At 52.9% G+C, this 15,240-nt stretch overlaps 1 protein-coding gene and 1 long non-coding RNA gene across 15 annotated transcripts in view; one reads left to right on the forward strand and one right to left on the reverse strand.

The window, feature by feature from the left end:
- The window catches only part of CA5A (carbonic anhydrase 5A), a 56,503-nt gene that overhangs the window by 28,834 nt on the left and 12,429 nt on the right, over positions 1 to 15,240 (reverse strand). For 8 of the 13 annotated variants that reach the window (XR_010114525.1, XR_010114524.1, XM_063613042.1 and 5 more), the window contains exon 1: positions 6,035 to 6,568. The exons of 2 other annotated variants lie outside the window; for them this stretch is intronic. Coding sequence is in view for 9 of the 11 variants with exons in the window: in XM_063613042.1 (XP_063469112.1) it covers positions 6,035 to 6,545 (511 nt within the window). In the remaining 2 variants the exon portion in view is untranslated. Of the gene's footprint in view, positions 1 to 6,034; positions 6,569 to 15,240 lie in introns of those variants that run through there. 3 more of the 13 variants (XM_063613044.1, XM_063613043.1, XM_063613041.1) reach the window with 1 other exon arrangement.
- Positions 6,318 to 8,624, forward strand: LOC134731863 (uncharacterized). Of its 2 annotated transcripts, none has more exons than XR_010114527.1 (2): positions 6,318 to 6,699; positions 7,393 to 8,624. It is a non-coding gene; the product is annotated as an uncharacterized lncRNA (long non-coding RNA). The 2 variants fall into 2 exon arrangements; XR_010114526.1 differs by having other exon boundaries at positions 6,363 to 6,708.

Here is a 15,240-nt window from a genome sequence, read left to right on the forward strand (position 1 = left end):
CAAAAAGCACATAAAATCACTTTGTTAGGCCAGGCACAGTGGCTCACGCCTGTAATCCCAGCACTTTGGGAGGCCAAGGCGGGCATATCACTTGAGGTCAGGTGTTCAAAACCAGCCTGGCCAACATGGTAAAACCTCGTCTCTACTAAAAATACAAAAAATTAGCCAGGTGTGGTGTGTTGGTGGGTGCCTGTAATCCCAGCTCCTTGGGAGGCTGAGGCAGGAGAATTGCTTGAACCTGGTAGGTGGACGTTGCAGTGAGCCGAGATCGTGCCACTGCACTCCAGCCTGGGCAACAAGAGGGAAACTCAAAAAAAACAAAAACAAACAAAAATGGCCATTTCTGTCTGGACCATCACTGTATCAACAGGACTTAGTGCAGGAAGGGGTCACTGAAGGCACACAACGAACTCTCACGGGATGAATGAATACGGGAACGAATGGGATTAGTCAGTTCATTGATTTATTCATCGAATCACTCGGTTGGTAATCAGCTCTGTGTGTTACAGTGGAATCGAGCCTTTCCCACAGCAGTTTGGGAACTGCCTGGGATTTCTAGGAAAGTCCACAGAACATAGAAATAGTTAAAGACCTGGATTTGCAACTCAGCTCTGCTTCTAACTTGCTGTGTGACCCTGGGCAAGTAGCTTAGCCTCTCTGAGCCTAAGCCTCTCTACCTGTTAAATGAGAAGAGCGGGCAGGATAAATGGAGACAAGGCAGGAAGCATTTTGTAAAGTGTTGTCTGATGACGGCAGTGGTGGTGATTGTGCATCGCACATCCTTCAGGGGCTCTGCAGCTTCATCTGTGTAAAGAGAGTTACTACACGTTTCTCCTGGTCCCAGCTCAAGCACCCTAGGGTTCTACGTAGGCACATAAATAGGGTTCCAAAGAGAACGACGCCAACTGCATGAGGCATAAGTCCACTGACAGCCGATGCCTCCCAGACCCCCACCCACAAAACCTAGTAGAAAAGTCACCCTCCAGACTGTGGCCAACCAACGAGGGCCAGGAACGGGAGCTGCTGGAACCAGAAGGGACCTGTGAGCCCTGAGCCTCTGCAGGGTAAGGTGCTGTGCTAACTCTGGGCCTAGAAGACTTTCCTAAGGGCTTCCAGCAGGGCTGGAGCCCACAGGCATCTCTTCACCCTTCCCGACCCCGAGTTGTCCCAGAATTCTTCTTCCTCTTTTTTTTTTTTAGATGGAGTTTCACTCTGTCACCCAGGATGGAATGCGGTGGCGTGATCTCACCTCACTGCAACCTCCACCTCCCGAGTTCAAGAGTTTCTCCTGCCTCAGCCTCTCAAGAAGCTGGGACTACAGGTGTGCACCACCACACCTGGCTATTTTTTTTGTATTTTTAGTAGAGACGGGGTTTCACCATGTTGGCCAGGATGGTCTCGATCTCCTGACCTCATGATAAGCCCACCTTGGCTTCCCAAAGTGCTGGGACTGCAGGCATGAGCCACTGTGCCCACCCTGTCACAGAATTCTTTACTGCAGCAGCCTCTGACGGGCTGGACCCCGCCTCTCTACCCACTGGAGTAAGAGACAAGTCAGCCCTTTCCAGTCTGCCTCCTGAGGGGAACCATGGGGCCCTGGGAACATGCGGCCCCTCCTCAGGCTGGCTCGGGGCGTCTGCACGCCTGTACAAGAACAAGGGACTTGCCTGAAACGGCGGCCACCCTGGGCTCTGCACCAAGCACGGTCAGGGGAAAACCCAAAAAGGCTACTGTGTCTCACTGGCTCTGTGATACGCAAATAAGGAGGGAAGCCAAACGTTCGTTTGTCTAAGAGGGTAACTGCAAAGGAAGGCTGGGCCGCTGCGTTTTCGGGAACAGCAGGTGCAGGGGCCAATGGATAACTCGGGCGGGGCTGGAGCGGCCCCTGGTGGCAGGTCCGTGGAGAGGCACCCGGAAGCTGGCAACGCGGCCCGCGCGGGGCGCACGCATTTCCGGAAGACACAGAGACCTTTTTACGGAAAATGCCAGCGGGTGTGGATTCCACAGGATACTCTTCAGCATCAGTCTAGTGTGGGATTCATACACCTTGAGCCTCTTTCAAGGTGAAACAGAGGATCTCACTGCAAATTTTAAATCCCACTGTAAATTCCAAAATTAGACCTGCGCCGCAAAGACCGCCCACCGGCAAAATGCCACGCGTATTTCTTTAAAAACTGGAAAGCTGTGTTTCGTTGCTCTTCCTGTAGACAACACAGCATGGGGGTCAGGATTGGGGTCTGGAGTCGGACGCACGTTCAGAGGCTGGGGCCACCACTCCCAAACTGTGTGCTCTAGGTCCAGCTTTTGCACCCCTCCTAGCCTCAGTTTCCCCATCTGTAAAGTGGGGATGATCCTTGAATCCCCACCACAGGACTGTTGTTACGATTAAGTCACATGGGAAATACGAAGTCCTTAGCACGCTTGACGTAAAGGAATCACTCTAAAACAAACAAACAAAAAACAACAACCAACTGAAAGCCACTGAAGCCTTCATGGGGTGCAACAGCTGATTAAGGAGCAAAAGCTCTCGATGGCCAGGTTCTGGAGTGTCCCGGGCACCACGCATCCTGTCCATGAGCTCACGTCGTTGTTGTGATGGAGAAGGCTTCGTGCGTACCAGAGTGTGGCAGAGGAGCTGGCGTTCACTGGGCACCTGCTACCTGCTGGGCATTGCGAGGTAACTTGATGTTCCTCCCAGGATCAACTCCTCACAATGGCCCCACAGAGCAGGTCCTGTGAGCCCAACTTTGAGATGAGGAAATTGAGACGCAGAGAGGTTCAGTCACCTGCCCCAGTTTAGCCGACAACCTCACCCAGGTCTGACAGTCCAGGCCCTCAGCTTTTGTGGTAGGGTTCAGGCCAAACTCTGCTACTTCCCTTGCCAGTAAAGTTAGGGACCCAATTTAAGGCTGCAGACCTGGATAAAATAATCTCAAAGTGACTTCTTTTTTTTTTACGTGGAGTCTCACTCTGTCACCCAGGCTGGAGCGTGGCGGGGTGCTCTCAGCTCACTGCAACCTCTGCCTCCCGGTTTCCAGTAATCCTCCCGCCTCAGCCTCCTGAGTTGCTGGGACTACAGACATGTGTTACCACATCCCACTAATTTTTGTTTTTGTTTTTGTTTCTTTGAGATGGAGCCTTGCTCTGTCACCTGGGCTGGAGTGCAATGGCCAGATCTTGGCTCACTGCAACCTCCACCTCCTGAGCTCAAGCGATTCTCTCACCTTAGCTTCCCGAGTAGCTGGGATTATAGGCACCCACCAGCATGCCCAGCTAATTTTTGTATTTTTAGTAGAGACGGGGTTTCACCATGTGGGCCAGGCTGGTCTTGAACTCTTGACCTCAAGTGATCTGCCGCCTCAGCCTCCCAAAGTGCTGGGATTACAAGCATGAGCCACTGTGCCTAGCCTAAAGTGACTTTTCATAATGACAATACAATGTCAGGGTATTCTCCTTAATTAAAAAAAAAAAAAAAAGGCAAGCCCAATTCACGAAAAGGGGTCTTTAAGCTGCCAGCCCCCATCCCCCAGACTCTGCTATCAGCAGGGCTGGTCCACCGGGCAGCACTGGCCACTGTTGCCTCAGCGTTGGGTGCAAGCAGGTGCGTCAGAACCGGCTCATGGAGATTTACTTGAATGATTGCCTCAGCGTGTGCCAGACTCTGCAAACATAATAACAGATGACGTTTGGGGCCAGCTCCAGGCTGTGACGTGCCGGCCCCAGAGAATACTGACTCTGCTATTACAACAGATGCTGTTAATAGCCATCTATTTGTAGTTTGGGGCTTTTATTAAGATGAGCAGGCTTTTGGCAGGCACGGGTTGTTTGAAGGCTTAAAATTAGTACAAGAGAAGTTTGAGATGTTCTAATTACTGGAAATTTCAAATAACACAATGCTGCAAGGGACTGGCCTGCTTCTGGTGCCGCCCTGGGAGCTAATGCATGTTCCCAAGCTGTAACGGGTGACGGCTGAGGGCTTCTGTGTGCCACCTCTTCAGGCAGGAAGGGGCCGCAGCCACTGCAAGCCCCTGCCCACAGAACTCGAAGACAACGGAACCTAGACTGCTCCCTGGAAGTTAGCCTCTGAGACCATCACATATTGGCACTGGTTTGAAAGCCAGGCAAACGTGGGCTCCATCCTGGCTTCACACGGTGGGGCTTTGCAAGTTGTTTACAGGTCTGTGGCCCAGACTAGACGTTTGTAAAAGGATAATGATGCCGACTTCAGGGGGCCATGGCACGGATTGAGTACTGTGACGCTTACAAAGTACCTCCCTAACAGTCCCTGGCACGCAGTGAGAGCTCAAATAATAGTAGCCACTTACTATTATTATGACTGGTGTCATTGTTATTATTAAAATTACTGTCATCGCCCAAGCACGGTGGCTCACACCGGTAATCCCAGCACTTTGGGAGGCTGAGGTGGGCAGATCACTTGAGGTCAGACATTTGAGACCAGCCTGGGCAACATGGTGAAACCCTGTCTCTACTAAAAATACAAAAATTAGCTGGGCATGGTGGCACGCGACTGTAGTCCCAGCTACTTGGGAGGCGGAGGTGAGAGAATCGCTTGAACCCGGGAGGTGGAGGTTGCAGTGAGCAGAGGTTGCGTCACTGCACTCCAGCCTGGGCGACAGAGGGAGACTCCATCTCAACAAATAAATACACAATAAAATAAAATTGCTATCCTCACTGCCATCATCTCTCTACGGCAGAGATCCGCAGTCCCCTGAAACAGATACCATGAGTCTCAAGGTAAGACCTGCACGTAAAGACGTCGAAAGATACATACGTCTTAAGAACACGTCCATGAGAAGGGGCTTTGCCAGTCATGCAAGCATAAAAGAAGAAAAGTCCCTCATTCATCGGACAACACCCGCTGAATTTCTCCCGTGTGCCGGGACAGAGGGAGGAGGCTCTGGGCTCAGACTTGCCCTCGCAGAGCTTGGAATCCAGGAGGGGCAGACGGTGGCAGAGATTAAAAGCTGTGTGTCTAAGAGGTGAGGGCGCAGGCTTGGGGGCCCTAAACTTGCTTGGGACGCCCAGGAGGGCCCCCGTGGAAGCGCCGTTTCAGTGGAGTCCCGAAGATGGGTTTCTAGTTGTCAGGTGAAGATAATGGCGGCTCCAGGCAGAAAGGGACGACCAGTGGAAGGGACCCTCGTGACAACAGCCGCCAGGACAGAACAGACGGAAGCACCAGCTGGCAAAGGCACTGTCGGGGCAGCGGGAGATGGGATTGGAGGGGCAATAGGGTCGGCGCCGGTGGTGGCGAAAGGAAGGGGGGCCTTCGCGAACAAACCCCAACAGGGTTTTTTTTTTTGAGACAGAGTCTCGCTCTGTCACCCAGGCTGGATGCAGTGGTACAATATTGGCTCGCTGCAGCCTCTGCCTCCCAGGTTCAAGCAATTCTCCTGCCTCAGCCTCCCATGTAGCTGGGATTACAGGCATGCACCACCACAACTGGCTAATTTTTGCATATTTAGTAGAGATGGGGTTTCGCCATGTTGGCCAGGCTGGTCTCAAACTCCTGACCTCAGGTGATCCACCTGCCTCGGCCTCCCAAAGTGCTGGAATTATAGGTGTGAGCCACCACACCTGGCCCATCAACAGGTTTTGAATGTTCCAGTCTTTTTTTTTTTGAGACAGGGGTCTCATTCTGTCACCCAGGCTGGAGTGCAGTGGTGTGATCATGGCTCACTGCAGCCATCCTCCCCTCTCTACCTCCTGAGTAGCTGGGACCACCATGCCTGGCTAATTTTTTTTGACAAGACCACTGTTAAAAGCCCAGAAGAATCCTGCAGCTTGCTGTGGTGGGCTGTTTGCGTGTGCTAGAGTCTATTCAGCATTTCAGACAGAAAAGCCTCAGCATTCCACTTCCGTGGGTCTCCACCGTAGCTTCTTTGAAATCTCTGCTCTTTCTCGCACCTTCCCATCTGAGTCTCTGCGCCATGGCCCTCCCCTCCTCTCCAGTATGAAGAGCCCACACTCAGCTTCCCTCCCTCCTCCTCCACCCCACACTGCCCCAGCACCTCACCTCCCAATGACTGACTCGTCCCCGGTCTTGCACACACCTGGGGAGCGTAGCTGGGCCGTCCTGCACACCAGCCTTGCAGGCTCGGTGAGTAGACCATCCTTGTCTGCTCTTGCCAGGTGCGGTCGTGTGTAGTGGCCCAAGGGGGGTCATCTGGGAGGGCACCAGGAAGCGTAAGTGACGTCCACCATGAGGAAGCGTAAGTGACGTCCCCCATGAGGAAGCGTAAGTGACGTCCCCCATGAGGAAGCGTAAGGGACGTCCCCCATGAGGAAGCGTAAGGGACGTCCCCCATGAGGAAGCGTAAGGGACGTCCCCCATGAGGAAGCGTAAGGGACGTCCCCCATGAGGAAGCGTAAGGGATGTCCACCACAAGAGGCGTGGGGAGCGGCGGCAGCACGTTCATCCACTGTGCTTGCCTTCGTTTATTTCCCCGATGCCCTTTTCCCGGACTTCCTAGCTGGATCTCCGTGAGTGCCAGGGCTGGGTCTGGGAAGGGTTTGGGACCCAGCATATCACCCGGCACAGTCCGTGTTTGCTCAATATTTGCTGAGAGGAAACCGCAGCCACGTCACCGACTTACAACAGGAGCTTCCTGTATGGAGCAGAAATGTGTTGTTGCCCGTGGCTTTGCCGGAGCTCCGAGCAGTGGCGAGAGGAAGTCACAGGTGACCATGGTGGGCATTACCGCCTGACGGGGTTGCTGGCTGGTCCTGAGCTCATCACTGTCCATATCCCGCATCCACAGGGATTTCTATTAAGTGCAGATTTTCGTCAGTCAACCGCCCACGGCACTGAAGGGTGGGACGATGGCAAATTGACCAAAACGCTCAGGGGGTGCTAGCCACGCGGCGGGTTCAGATGCGGACCGCCAGCCCCACGAGCTTGGAGTGCCGTTCAGCCCTGCTGCACCCGCGTCTGTCTCCAAGGCTGAGGAACTGGGGTGGGAGGAGGAGGCACAGAGCCGTCTGAACACAGCTAGAGCCACTCACTGGCCCCTGCAGGGGAGCAACGCAGTGGGGAAGCCAGGAGGGAGGGAAAGTGCACTTGCAGTGGGTGGGCACGGGGGCTCAGCTACTGGCAGAGAGCAACACTAGGGAACCACGCAAGAGCAGGAAGGAGGACGCGGGGACGAGCGCGGGGCTGGAGGACCAGGCAGTCCACAAGGTGGTCAGGACCTGAGCTGGCGGCTGGGCTTGGGAGGGGCTGGCATGGAGTCACGGGCCACCGTCCCCAGAGTGTTTCCCTAGGCAAGGTTCTCATTCCCCTCGTTGGGGGTGGGGGGGTGGAGGGGCACAGAGAAGCGCAGCAATGAGCCAGGAACAGAGCTGAGAAGACACCTCGGCCTCCCCTATCTTTAGAACGAGAATTAATCCACAGAGGAGCCAAGGAAAACGCGGGGCACCGAGTAGACGGGTGAGGAGTGTGAGCGATGTGGCCGGCATGGCCGCCCCACCAGCAGCTGCATCCTGAGCGCTTCACGGACGTGGCCCTCTTCATCCACACAACTGCCCCAGGAGCCACTGAAGGAGGCTCCACGAAACCTCGACTCGCGTTGCAGCGCACGTCCGACCACACTCGCCTTTGATCACTTTTATCACCCGGGGTCCTGCAGTCAGGGCTTTGAGCCTGCAGTGGTCTGTGGGAAACAATCTACAATTCGAAGCTCCACCAAACTCACTCTGAGTCATGGAATTTCTGTCACTGACTGCTTTCCTCCAAGGCCCAAACTGGATGTATGAACTTTCAAAGAAAACTTCACATTGAAAAAGTGTGGCCAGGTGCGGTGGCTCACGCCTGTAATCCCAGCACTTTGGGAGGCCGAGGCAGGTGGATCACAATGTCAGGAGTTCGAGACCAGTCTGGCCAAGATGATGAAACCCCGTCTCTACTAAAAATAAAAAATTATCCAGGCGTGGTGACAGGCGCCTGCAGTCCCAGCTACTCGGGAGGCTGAGGCAGGAGAATTCCTTGAACCTGGGAGGCGGAGGTTGCAGTGAGCCGAGATCGTGCCACTGCAGTCTAGCCTCGGTGACAGAGCGAGACTCCATCTCAAAAAAAAAAAAAAAAAAAAAAAGGAAAAAGTGATGTACCCACAGCATTGCATTGTAGAATGATGTTTACAAAGGAAAAACAAGGCCGGGCGTGGTGGACTGAGCCTGTAGTCCCAGCTACTTGGAAGGCTAAGGTGAGAGGGTGGTTTGAGCTCAGGAGAAGCTTGCAGTGAGCCCAGATGCACTTCATCTTGGGCAACAGTGCCAGATCCTGTGTCAAAAATAATGTTTTTTTTTTTGGTGGCTCACACCTGTAGATGCAGCTACTCAGGAGGCTGAGGTGGGAGGATCAAATGAGCTCGGGAGGCCGAGGCTGCAGTGGGCTGTGATCGCACCACTGCACTGCAGCCTGGGTGACAGAGCAAGATCCTGTCTCAAAAAAAAAAAAAAAAAAGGAAAAACTATTGTTTATGCCATCGCCACCCAGTAAACCTAGTTACTGATATTTTTACTTGCAGTGTAACTTTCTGGCCCCTTCCCATAACCACGTGTATTTGGTAAGCTTTTGTTTTCAAAATAAGCCAATAAAACTTAATAAGTAACAACAGTGTATTAGTCTGTTTTCATCCTGCTGATTAAGCTATACCCGAGACTGGGTAATTTACAAAGAAAAAGAGGTTGAATGGACTCACAGTTCCACGTGGCTGGGGAGGCCTCACAATCATGGCAGAAGGCGAAAGGCAGGTCTTGCATGGCGGCAGCCAAGAGAGAGAATGAGAACCAAGCAAAAGGGGTTACTCGGGAGCGTGCGGCAGGAGAATGGCATGAACCTGGGAGGTGGAGCTTGCAGTGAGCAAAGATCGCGCCACTGCACTCCAGCCTGGGTGACAGAGCGAGACTCCGTCTCAAAAAAAAAAAAAAAAAAAACCATCAGATTGGCTGGGTGCAGTGGCTTACGCCTGTAATCCCAGCACTTTGGGAGGCTGAGGTGGGTGGATAGCTTGAGGTCGGGAGTTCGAGACCAGGCTGGCCCACATGGTGAAACTCTGTCTCTACTAAAAATACAAAAATTAGCCAGGCATGGTAGCACACATCTGTAATCCCAGTTACTCAGGAGACTGAGGCGGGAGAAACGCTTGTACCTGGGAGGCAGAGGTTGCAGTGAGCCGAGATCATACCACTACACTCCAGCTTGAGGGAGCGAGACTCCATCTCAAAAAACAAATGAACAAACAAACAAAAAACTCATCAGATCTCGTGATACTTATTCACTACCATGACAACAGGATGGGGAAACTGCTACAATTCAAGATGAGATTTGCTGGGGACACAGACAAAGCATATAAAACAGCTACTTGCTAAATTACACCCCTAGGCTGGGCGCGGTGGTTCATGCCTGTAATCCCAGCACTTTGGGAGGCTGAGGCGGGTGGATCACCTGAGCTTAGGAGTTCGAGACCAGCCTGGCCAACATGGCAAAACCCTGTCTCTACTAAAAATACAAAAATTAGCTGGGCATGGTGAAATTAGCTGGGCATGGTGGCAGATGCCTGTAATCCCAGCTACTTGGGAGGCTGAGGCAGGAGAATCGTTTGAATCCAGGAGGTAGAAGCTGCAGTGAGCCAAGATCACACCACTGTGCTCCAGCCTGGGCCACAGAGCAAGGCCTCATCTCAAAAAAAATAATAATAATTACATCCCTGGCCTGTGAATATTACCACAAAGACTCAGTCCACTCCCTCCACACTCTCGTACACTCAGCCACTCTGCCTGTTCCCTGAACCTGCCAGGCCTGTTTCTGCCTAGCCCCTTGAACTTGCAGCTTCACAATTAGAGAAGAGTTCTCAGAGAAGACACAGGACGCTCAGTTAAGTTTGAATTACAAAGAAAGCAACACATTTTCAGTGTAGATCTCAAATATTTAGCATAAGTATGGTTTGTGTAACATTTAGGATGCTCGTATTTTAAAACGGTGATGCTGGAATGCCTCTCCCCACCGTCACGAAGCTGGCACTTTCTTACCAGCTGGGACTTGGGTCCAGTGGGGTCTTTCCTCACTATGTTGTGTAATGCTCACAACCTCCCTCAGTGGAGTCATCGCTGGCCTAACACCTGGTTTCATTTTCATCACAGCACTTATCGCTATCCAAAACCATCTTCTTTCTTATGTACATATTTGTTTATTATTCTGCAAACTTGTGTAGAGAAGTACCTATTTATTAATTAATGTTTACTAATTTTCTTATCCCACCAGAACGCAAGCTCCATGGGAGCAGGGATTTCCCTGTCTTGATTGACCCTTTGTCCCTACAAAAGACTACACAGCACACGGGGGTTGCCGTGCACCTGGGAACCATCTGGGAAGCTGGACGATTAGAAATGGGCTTTTGGGCCGGGCATGGTGGCTCACGCCTGTAATCCCAGCACTTTGGGAGGCCGGGGCGGGAGGATCACGAGGTCAGGAGATCAAGACCATCGTGGCTAGCACGGTGAAACCCCATTTGTAATAAAAATACAAAAAAAAAAAATTAGCAGGGCATGGTGGCGGGCACCTGTAGTCCCAGCTACTCGGCAGGCTGAGGCAGGAGAATGGCGTGAACGTGGGAGGCAGAGCTTGCAGTGAGCCGAGATCGCGCCACTGCACTCCAGCCTGGGCGACAGAGCGAGACTCTGTCTCAAAGAAAAAAAAAAAGAAATGGGCTTTTGGATCCAAATGATAACAACAGTGGCTCCACCGCCTGACATTTTGTCCAGCATGATCCCACCCCTGGTCACAGTTGATTGGACAGCGATGGGCACTCAAACCATGCTGGACCAATCAGAGCCCCTTCCTCAGTCCCACTCCTAATTAGTGCAGGGCTGGGCCAATCAGAGTCACTGCTCTGGGAATTTAGAATTGGAAGTGAGCAAGAACAGGAACAGTGGCTCCCCAGTGGCTGAATCTCTAACAGGTACACTTTGGAAGCTGTTTGGTACATTTTCATTTTTCAGTCTTGAGGACCAGAAAGCAGAGAAAACATCTGTACAGAACGAGGGGACACTGACTTCTACCTAACTTCCCCCAAAATATTCACACCCAAGCCTGAGGGAAGGAACAGGAGCTACATACAGAATGGAGATGGAAACACACATGTGTGCACACACGCACACACAAACACATGCGCACACACAAACACACATGTGCACACATGCACACGAACACACGTGCACGTACGTATACACACATGCTCACACAGTGCACACATACACACCCGCACATGAACACATACACGAACACATGCACACATGTGCACACACATGAACACACATGCACACATGTATACACAGTGCACATGTGCACACATGCACATGAACACACACACAAACACACATGCACACACACGTGCACACACATATAGTCGTTTTAGGAACTAGACTGCCAGTTTATGAATTTGCAACGATAAATAACTTTCCCAGGATATAAGCGTGATGGTCACATCCTTTCCTCTCAGTCCAGGGGTCGTCCTTGAACCAGACGGCCACAGTCCCAGTCCTCACAGTGCCAGGATTCCCCTCCAAGGAATTCACTCTTCCCCTGTCTCTCATCTTGGAGCTGCCGATTTGTGCCCCACTAGAGGAGTGAAGAGGTCCCTAGAGCCTCCTCCTTTCATGCGGACAGCCTGGCAGGCACCCCCCAACTCCGAGCTCTCAGGCCTCGTTTGGATTCATTTTGAAGGAAGCTATTGTCTACTAAATGCTTAATTCTCCCAGAACGATGCCAAGTGCTTCAAACAGCCTTGCCCAATGAGCTGGGCCCTCCCGCACCTTTAGGGAATGAGCTGAGCTGTCTGCGGGGACACTCGAGGTGGGACAGGCACAGTGTGGCAGCACATGGATCTGGCTGCTGTTTTCCTTTGTGACTGGCACCTCTCCTCTCCCCATTCCCTCCTCCACCCGCTTTGCTCCCCCAGCCTTTCCTCCTTGGCCTTCAAGGCCATGCACATTCCCTGGAAAGAGCCTTTGCCGCCACCTCTGTTACTAATCATCCTTGGCCCGTGCTTGCTCCAACTGCTGGCACCCCCATCTGCTAGGAAAACTGCTGGCAGTGTCCGCACCAACGGAAATTTCCTTGGCCTCTCCGTTTGTTTCGCTTTGTTTCTGGCCCTGCCACGGCATGGCCCAGGCCTCAGGAGCCTGTCTGTGCTCAGTTCTCTGCACATCGTCCACTCCCTTCCCTTCCTCTTATGGGCACCGCCCCTCCTTCCATCCAGGGGTTGCTGTGTTTTCATCTCGTTCTTCTCTGTTTCTCTCTGAAAACCTTTCTCTAGCCCTACCTGTCCTTCATCTGAGGTTCTCGTTCCCTCCGTCCCCAGCGGCTCCCGATTCCCAATCCGGGTGAACAAAGAGGACAGAAAACCTGTGAAGGAGAGGAGCGAGAACCTGGAAAAATCAGCTGCAGAGACGGGGAGGGGACCGGGAGCACGTGAAGCTGAGTGGGAGAGAAAGAAAAAGGAAACTGGGTTTTGGAGAAAATGACAAATAAAGTGAAACCAGATTGGCCCGTGTGGACGGGAGCCAAGGGAGGGATGACCCAGCTCATTTCCACGGCCCGGGAGAGACACCGGATCCGTCTTTCGGTCTGTGGCAGGGAGGACTGAGATCCTTCGAGCAGATGTGAAGCCGGTGGGGAAGCCAAAAGTGGGGTCAGGACAAGCTCAGAGGCTGACGCTGGGAGACACAGGCAGCAGCAGTGGCCTTGGACCTGAGAGCAACCGAGTCAGGGAGGGGCCGAGGTCGGCTCGGGGTCCATGGCAAGGGCGCACGACCAGTGAGGGGGGCGCCCCATCATCACTCTGGGAACCGCATCCTCGGCTGTCCTGCGGGAGTGCTGCCCCCCACTCTCTGAACACACCTTGCTCCTGGCGGGGTCACCCTGGGTCTGGCCAGACAAGCGGCCAAAGCCGGGCCCCTGAGAATCAGCCCTGGGATGGTGGCTGGAACTGCCAGGAAAGAGGCGATGTCACTCCACTGGAAGCCAAGCCACAGCCTCGGGCGGCCACCTTCCCCCCATCAGGGAAGCCCCATGAGTGTCCTCTGGAAAAAGCAGAGCCTGGGGGAGCACTCAGAGCCCTGGCAGTCGACGACCCCTACACCCGGTTGCAGCCCGGATTCTTTAGGATTGGAGCCGGCAAATCTCCGTCTTCTTTGCTTAAGCCAATTTGAGGTGGGGTTCTGCCAGGTCAACTGAAAAGAAGTCTTAAGAAGTCTTAATGGAATTCCTCACTTGGAGAGCAGCAGTGAGATCCCAGGCAGCAGGGCCAGGAGGGAAGAAGGCATGGGGCAGGGGCGGGTGGGAGATGGCTCATGCGGGCTCTGGAGCTGACTGCAAATCTCTTCCCAACTCCAATGTCGGTGACTGCACCTTGAACACTTGCACTCAGCCATGCAGGAGTATTTGCACCATGGAAAGTGGCGAACACCACACATCACCGCTCTTGTCCCTCCACCTAGCCCCGGAAAGCCAGCTGCTAGGCCTGTACCGGCGTTCCCCACCCATGGACGCAAGAGGGCTGGGCTTACCTGGGACCACTTCTGAAAGTTGCACCAGCCCCAGCTTCCCTGAGGACAAGGCTGAGTCACGAAGCATGGACAAGGCTGCGCTGCAGTCTAAACAGGTGGAGTTAAACAGACCATAGCCCACTCGCCCCTCACCCGGGATCTGCACAGACCCCACCTGCAGCCAAATTACATTTGCGCACACAGTAAAAGGATGGAAACTGATGATCCTCCTGCTCCCTCCCTTCCATTTCTTTGCTATCAATTTAGTCACTGTTTTTTGTTTGTTTGTTCATTTTTTTGTTTTTGAGACAATGTCTTGCTCTGTCGCCCAGGCTGGAGGGCAGTGGTGCGATCTCAGCTCACTGCAGCCTCCACCTCCTGGGTTCAAGCAATTCTCCTGCCTCAGCCTCCCAAGTAGCTGGGACTACAGGTGCCCACCACCACACTCGGCTAATTTTTTAATTTTTAGTAGAGATGGGGTTTCACCATGTTGGCCAGGCTGGTCTGGAACTCCTGACCTCAGATGATCCACCTGCCTCTGCCTCCCAAAGTACTGGGATTACAGGCGTGAGCTACTGCGCCTGGCCAATTTAGTCACTTTTATTTTATTTTATTTGTTTGATACTAAGTCTCACTTTGTTGCCCAGGCTGGAGTGCAGTGGCATGATCTCGACTCACTTACAACTTCCGCCTCCCAGGTTCAAGCAATTCTTCTGCGTCAACCTCCCCAGTAGCTGGGATTACAGGTGCTTACCACCATGCCCAGCTAATTTTTGTATTTTTACTTTTTTTTTTGAGACCAGGTTTCACTCTTGCCACCCAGGCTGGAGTGCAATGGCATGATCTCGGCTCACCGCAACCTCCACCTACCAGGTTCAAGCGATTCTCCTGCCTCAGCCTTCCGAGTAGTTGGGATTACAGGCATGCAGCACCATGCCTGGCTACTTTTGTATTTTTAGTAGAGATGGGCTTTCTCCATGTTGATCAGGCTGGTCTCGAACTCCTGACCTCAGGTGATCCGCCCGCCTTAGCCTCCCAAAGTGCTGGGATTACAGGCGTGAGCCACTGCACCTGGCCAATTTTTGTATTTTTTAGTAGAGATGGGCTTTCACCATATGGCCAGGCTGGTCTCGAACTTCTGACCTCAAGCAATCCACCTGCCTCAGCTTTCCAAAGTGTTGGGATTACAGGCATGAGCCACCGCGCCTGGCCACTTTGTCTGCTTGTATCAGGACTCTTGGAAGCAAGTGATAGGAACTTAAAATGATTTTTAAAAGAGGCTTATTAGTACATGGGTTGACTTGGCTTCAGGTACAGCTACATTCGGAGGCCCCGAAATTGGCTTGGGCCTTGATTTCTCCCCCTCTTGGCTTTGCCCTCCCGTGTGGACACTTTCTCAGGGGGGCCCTCACCTGCTGCGGGACCCAGCTGGCCTTTGCACAGCCATGGAAATAATCTCTTTAAATACGTCCTAGAAAAAAACTCCTTCGCTCTCATTGGCCGGTCTTGAGTCACGTGCCCATGCCTGTACCAATTGCTGCAGCCAGTGACAGAGCTGTTCTGAGTGGCCACGCCCAGGTCCCCACCCACTCCTGTCTCTGGACCCCGTGAATGGGAGTCACGGACGGGCTCCCAAGGAAAACAGGAATGTTGGACCCAGGAGGCAGGAGGATGGAA

Source organism: Symphalangus syndactylus, chromosome 11 (genome assembly GCF_028878055.3).
Source record: "Symphalangus syndactylus isolate Jambi chromosome 11, NHGRI_mSymSyn1-v2.1_pri, whole genome shotgun sequence".
NCBI lineage: Eukaryota > Metazoa > Chordata > Mammalia > Primates > Hylobatidae > Symphalangus > Symphalangus syndactylus.